Source organism: Penicillium robsamsonii, assembly GCF_028829455.1.
Source record: "Penicillium robsamsonii strain IBT 29466 chromosome Unknown utg000001l_segment0_segment0, whole genome shotgun sequence".
NCBI lineage: Eukaryota > Fungi > Ascomycota > Eurotiomycetes > Eurotiales > Aspergillaceae > Penicillium > Penicillium robsamsonii.
The window spans coordinates 2,907,704-2,920,036 of NW_026643219.1; the positions used below are offsets into that span (position 1 = coordinate 2,907,704).

At 47.7% G+C, this 12,333-nt stretch overlaps 5 protein-coding genes across 5 annotated transcripts; 2 read left to right on the top strand and 3 right to left on the bottom strand.

The window, feature by feature from the left end:
- Positions 1–1,548: 1,548 nt before the first annotated feature.
- On the bottom strand, positions 1,549–3,173 carry N7447_001145 (putative prenylcysteine lyase; the record flags this gene model as incomplete). The annotated part of the gene is made up of 2 exons (XM_057225421.1): positions 1,549–2,987; positions 3,047–3,173. 2 exons carry the CDS (start codon positions 3,171–3,173, stop codon positions 1,549–1,551), a joined length of 1,566 nt encoding a protein of 521 aa, XP_057089437.1.
- A 262-nt stretch (positions 3,174–3,435) lies between these two features.
- Positions 3,436–4,760, top strand: N7447_001146 (small subunit rRNA maturation protein TSR4; the record flags this gene model as incomplete). The annotated part of the gene is made up of 2 exons (XM_057225422.1): positions 3,436–3,555; positions 3,627–4,760. The coding sequence occupies 2 exons, from the start codon at positions 3,436–3,438 to the stop codon at positions 4,758–4,760; spliced, it is 1,254 nt and encodes a 417-aa protein (XP_057089438.1).
- A 1,254-nt stretch (positions 4,761–6,014) lies between these two features.
- On the top strand, positions 6,015–6,470 carry N7447_001147 (Short-chain dehydrogenase/reductase SDR; the record flags this gene model as incomplete). Its single annotated transcript, XM_057225423.1, has 1 exon — positions 6,015–6,470. One exon carries the CDS (start codon positions 6,015–6,017, stop codon positions 6,468–6,470), a length of 456 nt encoding a protein of 151 aa, XP_057089439.1.
- Positions 6,471–7,091: 621 nt separating this feature from the next.
- On the bottom strand, positions 7,092–8,099 carry N7447_001148 (CSN8/PSMD8/EIF3K family protein; the record flags this gene model as incomplete). Its single annotated transcript, XM_057225424.1, has 2 exons — positions 7,092–7,662; positions 7,933–8,099. 2 exons carry the CDS (start codon positions 8,097–8,099, stop codon positions 7,092–7,094), a joined length of 738 nt encoding a protein of 245 aa, XP_057089440.1.
- A 695-nt stretch (positions 8,100–8,794) lies between these two features.
- N7447_001149 (folliculin domain-containing protein) lies at positions 8,795–10,130 on the bottom strand (the record flags this gene model as incomplete). The annotated part of the gene is made up of 2 exons (XM_057225425.1): positions 8,795–10,063; positions 10,119–10,130. 2 exons carry the CDS (start codon positions 10,128–10,130, stop codon positions 8,795–8,797), a joined length of 1,281 nt encoding a protein of 426 aa, XP_057089441.1.
- Positions 10,131–12,333: the final 2,203 nt, after the last annotated feature.

Below are 12,333 nucleotides of genomic sequence, written 5' to 3' on the forward strand. Positions count from 1 at the left end.
GACATCGGAACGAATGTGAAAGTTTGGTCTGATCAATTGATTTATCTTCATCGGTAATCTACGGCATCTACGGCATCTACGGCATCTACGGCAGCTGCGACAGCTGCGACAGAAAGCGAATAAACATGTCGACTTTTTAGGTATTCTTCCCTACTGGGGATTAATAGCGGTTGGTCCGTGTTCATTTGTATTCCATCTCAGCCTCTAGTACCACACCCAAATGAGTATTTGCTGCGTCCTTCGCACGTCAGCTACAATATAAATGTACTATCTGGCGTATTATTGCTTCTTCTAGTGGACAACCTCTCGATGCAGTTTACCACAACTCCAGTCCTACATCGTGTCGTAACAGCCAATTCTAATCGCCGTGGCTGTATCGTCATGGCTATGATACTAGGTTCCATGTTGCTGTTTCTTATAACATTCCATGTGATAACCGATAAGCTGGCCCTCCACTCTGTGTCATTGGTCGGCACAGTTATTGGGGTTCACACTATACGGCTCGTTAATACGCGGCGACAGATTTGGGGAATGGTTTTGTTTGGAGTAGGTCGGTAATCTAATTATACGATAACATTCTTAACGATTAACTTGCGTTGACAGTGATTTTCAACCTTGGGTTCTGGCTTTGGCTGGTTGATCAGTGGGCCTGCGGATTCTTGACAAAAACACGAGAATAAATAGGTCTTCCCTGGGATTTTTCATTAGAGCTTCACGGGTGGTGCATTTCAGAATTCTTTCCCCATGACACTACTAGGTCCATTGGAATAGGTGGCATATCTGCACTGGAATAGGACCTACACATTTATCGCTGTTGTAGATCACCTAGTCTCCGGTGAGGATCTAAGGGATACCCAGCAGTCATTCCCCTGGCTAGCATCCTGGCTCGGCATCAATTTTCGCAGGACGAGGGCCGACTGTGGACAAAGAGGTTATCGAGAAACAAACGTGAAATCACAGCCATGCATAGAGTATATTTTTCAAGGTAGAAGGCTTGTGATACCAGTTCTCATTGTGACAATATCAAACTGTATCGGCGCCAGACTCGATCCAGTAGGAGTCATAATGCTTCCAAGTTGCTAGATCATAGTTGAATTAGGGTTAACGTTGACCAGAAGGCCCCGCAGCACTGGGGACTAAACCTAAACAGGCAATTCACAGGTCGTTTACACTGTCGATACAGGTTTAGCTAGGATTGAATGCATGTTAGGAGTATATGTGCATAGAAAGGAATCAACTTCATTTTTTCATTCTTTATTGAGATCACAGATCTAGAGTTCTACTAAGAAATAGGAGGCTCTGGAACTGCAGATGCGCGGAGAAAGATAGCTCCGAAGTATCTAATGAGTGCCGAGATTAAATGCATGGGAACAAACACGGAAATTATAGTCTCCAACATGTATATTAAGCAATTTATATAATATGGTATTGTGGGCAACAAATGCAAGGCTGAAAGCAAGAAAGGAACGTTATATGCATGACTTTTGATAAGACATAAGCAGACTTCGAAATAACCCCCTGATATATCATTATCTCATGTCCTTGCTTCTACCACGACTGGACCATGAGGGTTGCCACGTTTCGGCCCATCAGCGCACTAGTCTCCATTGTCGAGATGAAGCTCTCTATGCCACCCGTATACCATACACCCGGAGCCAGAAGAGTCTCCTCAAATGTCACTCGCGGGTACTCAAGAGGATATGGGTTCCATAGCTTCTCATGGAACCAACTAATATCACCTATCCGGAGGTCTCCAATGGTTGCATTACCCCTCACAGTCTCACTCTCAGTCTCCAGCCCCAGAATCTGGGCAATAAATTCAGCCGTGGGCCGCTCTGGCGAGAAGATCTTGTAAACGTAATGCTGCTGTGTATCTTCGGATTCCACGATAGAATGATCTACTGTTCGAAGTGTACTAATGCTCCAGAAGCCGCTAGGCCCAACACCAGCTGGGTTCGAGCCCAAATCGAGGCCCTCGGGCAGAGTAGTCAGAATAGTCTCAGGCGCTCGAGCATTTGGATCTAGGCCAAAATACTTCGGTGAGATGCGGTGTGGGGATGCAAAGAGTGTGACGTGCAGATTGGAATATGGAATCTCATCGGGAGTATAATCCAAGGGAGGGGAGATAGCGACATCCGAGTACTGCAAAGGACCGGCAATGACAACTTCGTCAAAGACCTCATCCTCTGAGTCGGCAGCGGTGTTTAGCTTTGAGGACACCCGCACAGTCCCATCATCGTTGCGTAAAATCTCGGTGGCTGTGGTATTCACTTTGATATTCGCTTTCGATGCTCTGAGGGCGCCATCGAAAATTCGCCAGTTTCCGCCCTCGATAGAAACCGCTCCATCCGTAGCCATACAGACGACTGATTCCAAGCCATGGATCAGCTGCAGGTTCTGCCCATAATTTACTCGAGTACTTGCTTGAATGATCTCCCTCGCAAATAGCGAGTCGATGCTATTTGCCTGGAGAAACACATTGCCAGAAGCTGCAGTGGCATTGATCAATTCAGCCGCAATAGCTGCCTTAGTGAGAGAGCTGAAAGGGAATAATGGCTCTTCGTAAAGACGGAGAAACCTGCCAACAACATTCTTCACCAAATTCTGAGTACGTAGCGGCGCTAGTCCATACCGCCAGAAGAGCCGGCCAATATTCCACCAGTCATACGAATTCTTCATCGTGAAAACAAACTGGTTCCCATCCCAAATCCCGATGCTCTCATCGGTCTCCCTAGGCCGTGCATGATCAGCACTATTGACCGTTAGGCCGAGGTCACGGGAAGCGTTGACCAGGTTATAATTGATCTGGACAAAGATGGAAGCGCCCAGTTCAATGGGATACGCTGGGTTGTCGAATACATTGACTGTTGTTGAGCGGCCGCCAACATATGATTCACGCTCATAAACTGTGATATCGACAGGGATGTTGGCTTTATCTGCGAGCTTGCGCAGTTGATACGCAGTAAACGAGCCTGCAGCTCCGGCGCCTATGAAGGATATCAGCTCCATATGTCTTATATGTCTTATTGTGTAGAGAAAGACATACCGATTACTGCCACCCGCTTGGGGGATGCACTGACGACTTCCCGCAATGGCTCTTGTTCTGCTGCATTGCCAAACGAGACGAGTAGGATGGAGTATAGGAAGAGAGATAGAGGTCGTATAGACCGCATGGTTAATGGTAGTACTAGAAGATGACAGAGTTAATTTGCAGTTGGATAGCCAGTTCTGATTATCCAGAGATTAAATACAAATATATCAAAGGTCCATAGATGAATAGGATGGATGGAGGTTGAAGTGGTCAAGGGCGGACAACTTGGTAGTACGTATCAATGTCACGCTAGTCTCTTTTAGGACTGGTGCATTTTCATATCGCTTATCTTTTAGAGGGGCGCTTCACAGATTTGATTCACTTAACTCCGAATTCAATTCAAGATGGACCCCTACGACAGTGACTCCAGTCTCGACGAAGACTTCACCGATACCGGTGTTCTTCTAGGCTATGCCGCTGAGGATGTCATTGAAGATGTAATCAGCCATCTTGGAGGCTGGCCGGTATGTTCTACCACTACGAGGGATCACTCTCTATAACCAACTCCAACTAACAATCGCAATTCTTTGTTCAGAAATGGCTTGATGATGCCTCCCCAGCGCCTGGTGATTTTGCCAATTGCAAAGTCTGCAACAGCCCAATGCTGCTCCTCCTCGAATTGCACGGCGACCTGCCCGATCACTTCCCAACCGACGAACGACGCCTATACCTATTTGGCTGCCCCAGAAAACCCTGCAACCGCAAGCCAGGCAGTATCAGAGCATTCCGCGCAGCGCGCAAGGTCCTCGTCGGTGGACAAAACAAACAGGTCGAAACGAAAGCAGAGGAAACCCAGCCCGTCGCACCAGAGCAACCCAAGCAGGACCTAGGTGCGAGCCTATTCGGCGCAACAAACCTGACAAGCAACGTCTCCTCAAACCCGAACCCCTTCTCATCAGCTTCGGGCCCAACACCCGCAGGAAGCAACCCCTTTGCAATGCCGGTCCAGGCAACAGCACCTACAGCCGAGAAGCCCGCCGTGACTGAAAGCACCCTGGCCTCAACTTTCGCCGACAAAGTGCGCATCTCCTCGCCGCCCCCCTCAGCCGCGACAAAGAAAACACCAGAATCAAGTACAACGGCACCGTGGCCCGCGCAGTCCGCGTTCCCTGCGCCGTACAAGAATTTCTTCCTAGACGCAGAATACGAGACTCTCTCGGACCCATCTACACCCACAGTGCCAGATAATGTGCAGATCGAACCAATGGAGGAAGAAGGTGCTGGCGGCCCCGAGCTCAAGGACACCTTCGAGTCCGAGCTCGACAAGGATTTCATGAAGTTTTCAATGCGCCTCGAACACAACCCGGAGCAAGTGCTTCGGTATGAGTTCCGCGGTACACCACTGCTGTACTCGACTAGCGATGAGGTCGGTGCCCGGCTGCATGCTCACAATGCTCCTAATGCCAAGGTCACCACAGTCGGTGCGGGGAGCATCCCGGCTTGTGAGTACTGTGGAAGTCAGCGTGTGTTTGAATTCCAGCTTGTGCCACATGCTATCAGTATGCTTGAGGAGGGGCGTGCTGGTGTTGGTCTTGGGAAGGATGATGCGGGCATGGAGTGGGGCACTATCATCATGGGGGTCTGTGGTAAGAACTGTACACCGCAGGAGCTGGGCGTTACTGGGTGGCGTGAGGAATGGGCTGGTGTGCAGTGGGAAGAGTTGAGGTAGATATGATGATGTTTTGCATTAGATGAGAGTATTTTGCCTACCCTAGGTTGTACATAGCAATGTTCCCAGGAACATCAAGTATTTTCTAGCTATATACAGAGTCTTTTCTGCATTAGCATTTTGAATTGCCTTGGAACTTTTATATCACATATCATGCAGGGAATGACTATGTATCGAATTCCTGAGGCTGTGGGTAAGGAATCCGTCCTGCATCAATGCCAAAGTTGTACGATGGTTCTCCGTGTCCCTAAAAAGCATGTGTAATACAAGCAGAGCATGGTTACATAGCATTATAGTTCGTTATAGTTCACCCTCGTGTTTGCCACATGCATTGGGGAAAACCCTGATCTATAAAACTTTGTACAGCTGAGTATATAGCCAACAATAATGGACAAGATTGGCGAAGCACTTCCAAGTTTATAATCTGACTTATATGTGCGAAGGTAGAGGACTTCTATATATTAACGACACAAGTAATGTGCCATCTTCGAGAGAGAAAAAGGGCGTTTGATGCAACAAAGGAAAGACCTCAAAGTCTGTGGACATAACACATAGACCTTTCTGAACCATACCCCTATTTCAGTTTCAAGGTATGATGGGCTGGGATGAAGTGAACAGGCAATCTAGCGAATCGTATAATGTGGACGATGCCCGATCTCACCTTTGTCCAACAAGGCCAAACTCATTCTTAGCATTCGATTACAAGACTGCATATGTTCACCACTACAGACCTAGTGATTGTACTACAGCATGTGCCCATCCTCCCATTATATATTTGAGCAGGGCTGGTTTGGATTCCATCTTTCCAAAAAAAGACCTTGAGAGAATCAATCTACTCACAATGCTCGAAGCAACTCTACATGGCCAAATCGGCATGGTTACTGGCGTAGGCTCAGCCCATGGCATTGGTCGTTCTATAGTAATTGTAGTAGCGTAATCCGGGGTAAAGGCCGTCTACGCCTGCGACATTAACTCGAGCTATTTTGTAGACCTTCAAAATACCGTGAAAGCCACTGGAAGTGACACTACAGTGGAATCTCGTATACTCGATGTCTCATCTGAGGAACAAACACTCAATCTCATACAACAAATATTAAAATCTCACGGTCGATTGGACTTCTACTTCGCCGGGAATTGCAATATACCAGTTAGTCTTTATTGATCTGCCTTACACATTTCCATTTCTCGATAACAATAAATTAACCATTTCTTGAGTGTCTAAACAATCTCTCAGTATCACATTCCGAACACACAATGGCAGTCATGCAAACCGGAACCTTCCTCACACTGAAATACGGCTCTCGAGCCATGAGCATGACATCCTCTAACAAACCGAACTCAAAGGGGAATATAGTAGTCACCTCATCGTATGCAACGCTGATCGGTGCATTTGCAGACCTGGCATACACAACAGCGAAGAACGGCTGTAATGGTCTCGTACGAAGCAGATCTGTTCAACTATTCTCCAGTAACATCTGCGTGAACGCCGTTGCGCCTGGTCCTACCTCTACAAGCTTATTGTCTACTTTGAGACTTGTCGAAGAAGGCGTGGAATATAAGCTCGACAAGACGGCTGAGGAAATCTGGAAACAGACTGCTAGGATCTATCGGCGATACTATTATAATCGGTGCGCTGCACCGGAGGAAATTGCCAATGTTGCTATATCCTTAGCTTCGGAACTGGCTTCGGCGATTAATTGTTGTTTGTGATAATAGGATGTCGGTTGCGGCGTCTAGGGATACTTTCACTGGACCGGTTCCTCCTGTAAGTCCTTTATATTGTGATTTGGTTGGGGATATTATATTTTGTAGAGGTTGGATGTTTTGAATGTTGATGTAATTTAAGCTTGCATCCTCCGTAATGAGACCGGGTCGTGCTATATCCCCATTGCTTCTACATCTAGAACCGGCTCTGTATGATTTTTTATATTGGCAGCAAAGCCGGCCCTACATAGAGGCACGACTAAAGTTATGTTATGGTATGGACATGGCATCTTTCTCTCTTCCTCATATTATCCAATGCAAATATTTGCGTGGACAAGTAAAAAAAAAGAATCCAATACAGACAAGAGAAATGGAAAAAAAAAGAAAAAAACGCCAGATGCGCCAGGTCCCGACTCATCTCCGAGCCCCTCCTCCATGCGAAATCTATCGTCGGTTCGTCACTTGATCGGGGGTGGGATTCATGAACTCATGTCATGGATGGGAAACGAATTTTCCCTCGCACAGCTTTTTGGAGATTTTAAAAAAAGATGATACGAAATCGGAAGGAAGTGAAACATTTCGAATCGAGAGAGAAAAAAATCAAGAACAAAGAGCTTCCGTAAGCGCTTATGCGGGCAACTCAAAGCCGCGACGGATGACACGACCAAACTGCTCGATGCCGACGTGCTCGCTCTTGACCTCGGAGCGGGCCTCGTTCTCCTTGTTGGTAGGCACGCGGATGAGGGCGCCATCAACCTTCCAGCCGCAGACATCGACGACGAACTTGTCGAGCGCGTCACGGCTGCGGATATCGAGCCAGGACTCGAGGATCTCAGCGGTGATGGAGCGGAAGGTGTTTCCGACCTCGATGGCGATACGGATGCGGACGAGTTCCTCGAAGCCAGCGACGTCGGCGGTCAGGTCTGCGTACAGGTCGTCCGAGTTCAGGGTGGACCAGAACTGGGCGTACTGGGCGGACTCGAGGAGGGTGGACAGACGGGTGAGCTTCTGGACGGACTCGACGAAGTCGGAGGTCTGCGAGGCGGCTTGGGCTTCAGTGGTGGATGGGAAGGGCTGGGTGCTTGTTGGGAGCAGGGCGAGGCAGAGCGAGAAGGCGGGCGAGGGGAAGACGGTCAGGGCCTTGGCCAGGATGTTGGTCACGGTGTCGGGTTGGATGAGGTGGGGGTTGAACTGGAAGCTGGATTTTTTTTGAAGAGGGCCATTGTCAGCTTAGATTCGATAATTTCAGGAGAATTTGAGGTGTCTGTGAGCAGTATGCGATGCTGTTGGTTTCAACCAATGCATGGGGTTCTTCCCATTCAGTATCTTCACAGAATTTCTCAACATGCCCAAGTATATTATGGGGATGTCAGGTAATAGGAAACGCTTAAAAGATACTCATCATAGTAGAGCTTCTCATTTATGATTTTCGCAATGCAATTCCACAAAAGAAAGGGGTCCAACTCACAGCTTCAGCAGAGCCAAGTTGGCGTAGCAGTCGAATGACCGGTCCTCGCACTGCTGGGACACATAGTCCTGGAAGACGGTGGTGGTCTCGGGGTTGTACCGGTCGAGGCCATTGAGGATAGCCTCAATATGGGCAGGCCGGGTCTCACACTTGTCGAAGGCGACCATTTTGATATTGCTGGAGGGAGGTGGGAGGTGATGCGGGTCTTGAGTCTCTGCTGTTCTTTTTGGTGGGATTTTCCAAGGTTTGATTTGATTGTGGCCGCGGCCGGATTAATCTAAAAAGGTACGTTTACCCGGATTATTCCGGACTATATTACAATAAAAATCAAGTCTCCGAAAAAGTGGCCAATGGCCATGGTTTGATCCGTGTTTAAATAATACATAGAATACATGTCTCTTGAATGCCTCATGCGATCGTAACATCTCAATCATAACCTAGCGCTAGTCACCAAAATGGAAACCCGCTAAACAGACGTGCTTGAATCGCTGAACTCCGTGAAGATCGAACGAGGTGCCCAGGAGAAAAAGAAAGACATATCACCCCAAGAAAGCATACCTCAAACCAAGGCTGGTAAAACAAGAAACTCCTTTCCGTGTTTGTCAGACGCCATAGTCTATGCCCATACCCATAACGCAAGAGAGAGCCAAAAAAAAAAAAAAAAAAAAACGAAGGCCGAATCAGTATGCAGGATGAGCAATGCAGAAATCGGCCGAAACACCTTGCTAACCCAGACAAAAGCAGCAAAAAAAAAGAATAAAGAACAAGGTCAAGGTCAAGGTTGAAAGTGCCTGAAAAACAAAAAGAACAAAGCAGGCGGGTATCTCAATAAGAGGTTCATGCAAATGATGAAAAGAATATTTCAAGCCATGACAGGCTGGCGAGGCGCAATGGGGATCGCCTTGGGTCCCGCGGAAATTTCGAGGTTTGATATGTCGATGTCGTTACCGTCATACTTCTGGTCGTCGTTTGGCTGTCTTGCCTTGGAGACGAGGACTGGCTGAGAAGGACTGGCGCTTTCTTCGTCACCCATAGTGCTGCAGACAAAGCGTTCCTCATTAAGAGGAATGCCGCCAAACATTGAGCCCAGCTGCTGTAGAAGTGCGACGAAATGAGCATGTAATTCGGTAAAGATGTATTCATTGCCGACGATTTCAGCCAAATTACGGGCGCGAATCTGGCCGGCTGCACGCCGGCCCGCCGGGTCCATACCCCGGCCAGTGAGGAAGGAAGAAACAGGAGGATACTGGCGGCCGGGCTGTCTTCCCGGGTTGTTCTGCTCATCGCGGGTCTTCTCGTCTTCCTGGAAGCGTTCAGCAGCGTTGACAATACTGGTTGCGATACGGCCAAAGGCGCGCCAAATGATGGGACATGCGCGGAATGCTCTTCCGGCATCTCGCCCGGCCAGTGCAACCAGTGCATAGCTGCGTCGCTTGCCGCGGGCCATGGGGTCTGGCAGACGGAAAATATAGGCAATTGTGTAACCAGCGACTCCGTCACCGAAGCAGATGGGGCCAGAAGAAAGTCCCCGAGGTAAGAGCTCACAGCTTAGGGTGCGAATTGAGGAGCGTCGGAGAAGGGCGTAGTCAGCGGGTTTAGGCGGCCCGCGTTGAGAGAGATAGGTGTGAATGTGTGTGTGACATGAGGCATCGGAGGCCACCGAGGCAGAGTGAAGTGAGTCGGGGGGAGAGGCATGGGTGTGATAGTCGGTCTCATCATCCAATTCGGAATGGCTGTTGCCACACGAGTAAACGAGCTCGCGCGAGCGGAGTACCGGACTAGTGGAATTGCCCTTTGCGTCACGACTTCCAGGTGCACCGGGAGGTAGCTGTTTGCTCACAGTTTCCGGTAGAGATAAGCTGCAACTGGCGCAGGTGTCGCCATTTGCGCCACCTCGGTTGGATTTATCTTCGGGGGATGCCGGATGTCCTTTGAGGAAATATGGATGATCTTCGATTCTGGGCGACTTGGACTCGGTAGATTTGTGAGATCGCTGATCGAAACGAGACTCGGAAGGAGTACCCTGAGGAGAGTCGGATTCGGGGTGACATTGCGGGCATGAAAAGGGTAGGACCTGCGAGCAAATAATAGAGGTGGGACCATGCACCTCGCAGAAGTGCGTCAAAGAAAGCTGCGAAGAGGTCAGTCCAAAGAAAACTAGAAATCTTAACTTAGTCTTTACTCACAATAAAATCCATGGTGGACCTGATCAAGCAATAACCAGCATGTCTAATCCATTGTCGCCAGGCATGCTGTGACTGGATAATAATGACGAAAGACTGGTATGCGGGTCGATCCACACAGTGACCAGGTTCCCGGAAGGTTAAAGAGTAAAAGGGAAAAAAAAAGGGCAAAGGGGAGATATTAAAGAGAAGGGAGAGAGACTAAAAAGAGGCAGAGTAGTGGAGTGTGTACGATAAATAAGAATCGAAGGGGCTAATGGTCCTGGGACTTTTTCGGACGAAGGCCGGGACTTGCCCTCTTTAACTTCCTGGAAGGTTGATGGAAGAATAGAACTTCTCCACTACATCCACTTCTTTCCACTTTTCTATTTCTCTCTTTATAACTCTTCTCTTGGGAAGCTCTACACTTTTGTTTAATCGTACCTTTGCCCTTATAGTTACACCACCCTTCCGGATGTGGTCCGATCACATTCTTTTTCTCTCCTGGATTGCTGCATGTGAAAAGTAATTCTAGAATCGGCCCGACCATTACAATTTCATATGTTTCCGTTCTTTGCCTAGCGTCTTGTCCCGAGGGGCCGTTCTCATCTGCCCTTGGACCGTTGCGTAGAAGTGGATATACACTGCAAACAGGGGCTCCATTGGTAATATGTGTAGTGCCAATGATCGTGCAGCTAACGAAATATTATTACAATCTACTCTGTTCTCTTGATCTGAATACAATATCCATATTAAATTCTAAGAATTATTATGATCTATCAATTCACCTTTCGGTTACATTCTGTAAGGGATTTGCTTTTTTTGGTTGCTTTTTTTTTCTCTCTTTCTGATTTTGCATGTCACTCGAAAATCAGCATGTGTCAGATCAGTCGACAGCCGTCTCCATTCCAGCCATCAGCCCGGGTTTCCTCGGAGAGTAATCTGGAGATAACTCCGTGTTAGGGGGACGGCAAGGAGGTGAAGGGAAGAATTCCCTGACCTCCGATTTGTTGAAATATGGAGGTCATATTGGATGTGTATCATATAATTAGGGGAGTTCGGTTAGAGTAATCCCTTGGAGATAGACGATCTTAAAACATGCTCATCTTTCCCTGAGGCGGAACACAAACCAGTTCCGTGGAAAAAGTGGGAAGGGGAATTAGCGTGAGCAGGGATCTAAACTTGATAGGATTTCCCGACAAGCCTCCGGGACTTGGATATTGCCTTTTTCTTTGAGCTCTAAATCAGAATGCATTCAATACTATAAGTATACTCGAGGTCCACTATCTCCAATCCTCTTAGGATAATCTTCGGAATTATTTCCATTAAAAGGATCCGTTCATCCGCCCCGTCCAAATGGCAAACAGAGCGGCTAATGTACATCGCCCATACTCCGCACCATTTATACAGGCTATTCCCCAAACATGAAACAGATCTTGGTACTCTGAAATGGCAATTGCCCCGGCATTGAGCTGGGATCTTGAATCCTAGATCCTTGCCGACGGAGCCAGCTGACCTCCGTGACGGAGTATACGGAGTACGGAGTGCAACCCATCAGGCCTTGTATCACTAGTAGCACACTAAGCACACTAAGTACACTAGTAGTGTATAATATGTAGCAGTTAGGTCTTGTCATCCACTACGGAGTATATTATGTCCCATTCCTTCTGACTATTCTCACCCTATTACCCTAGCACACCGAACAGATTGAAGATCCATTTTAATTTATGGTGAGGGATTTAATACAGTTGTAAAAGAAAGAGGAAAAAAAAGAAAATCGGCAAACCCACACGAGCGGATCCTTTCGCCATCAAATAAGCACACGACACTCTAACGGGTTTTTGATGGATTGCCGATTGCCGGATTATTTATTTCCGTTATTTCCCGGAGACTCATTCCACTACACATACTCGTATAACATATAGCCTTGATGTTTATTATCAATGTAATTGAGTTTGTACCCACATGGATATTCGATTGTTTTGGGAAGGTCGGTTACGTTCCAATTCGGCTCTGCAGAAGTGGATCGGCTATGAGACACCTTTATATTTGTCAGGAACAATCGGGGGTCGATCCAAGACACGATCTAGCCCTCCACGTGGAATTCCTAAAGTACTAGGTTGATCTTATATGCAATAGCGTAGGTACCACATACTATGAAAATGGTAACACAGACTTAATAGAGGCAAGTCACAAGATCAGGGTTCTTCACCGTGGTTCCATAGCCGACACCACTAAT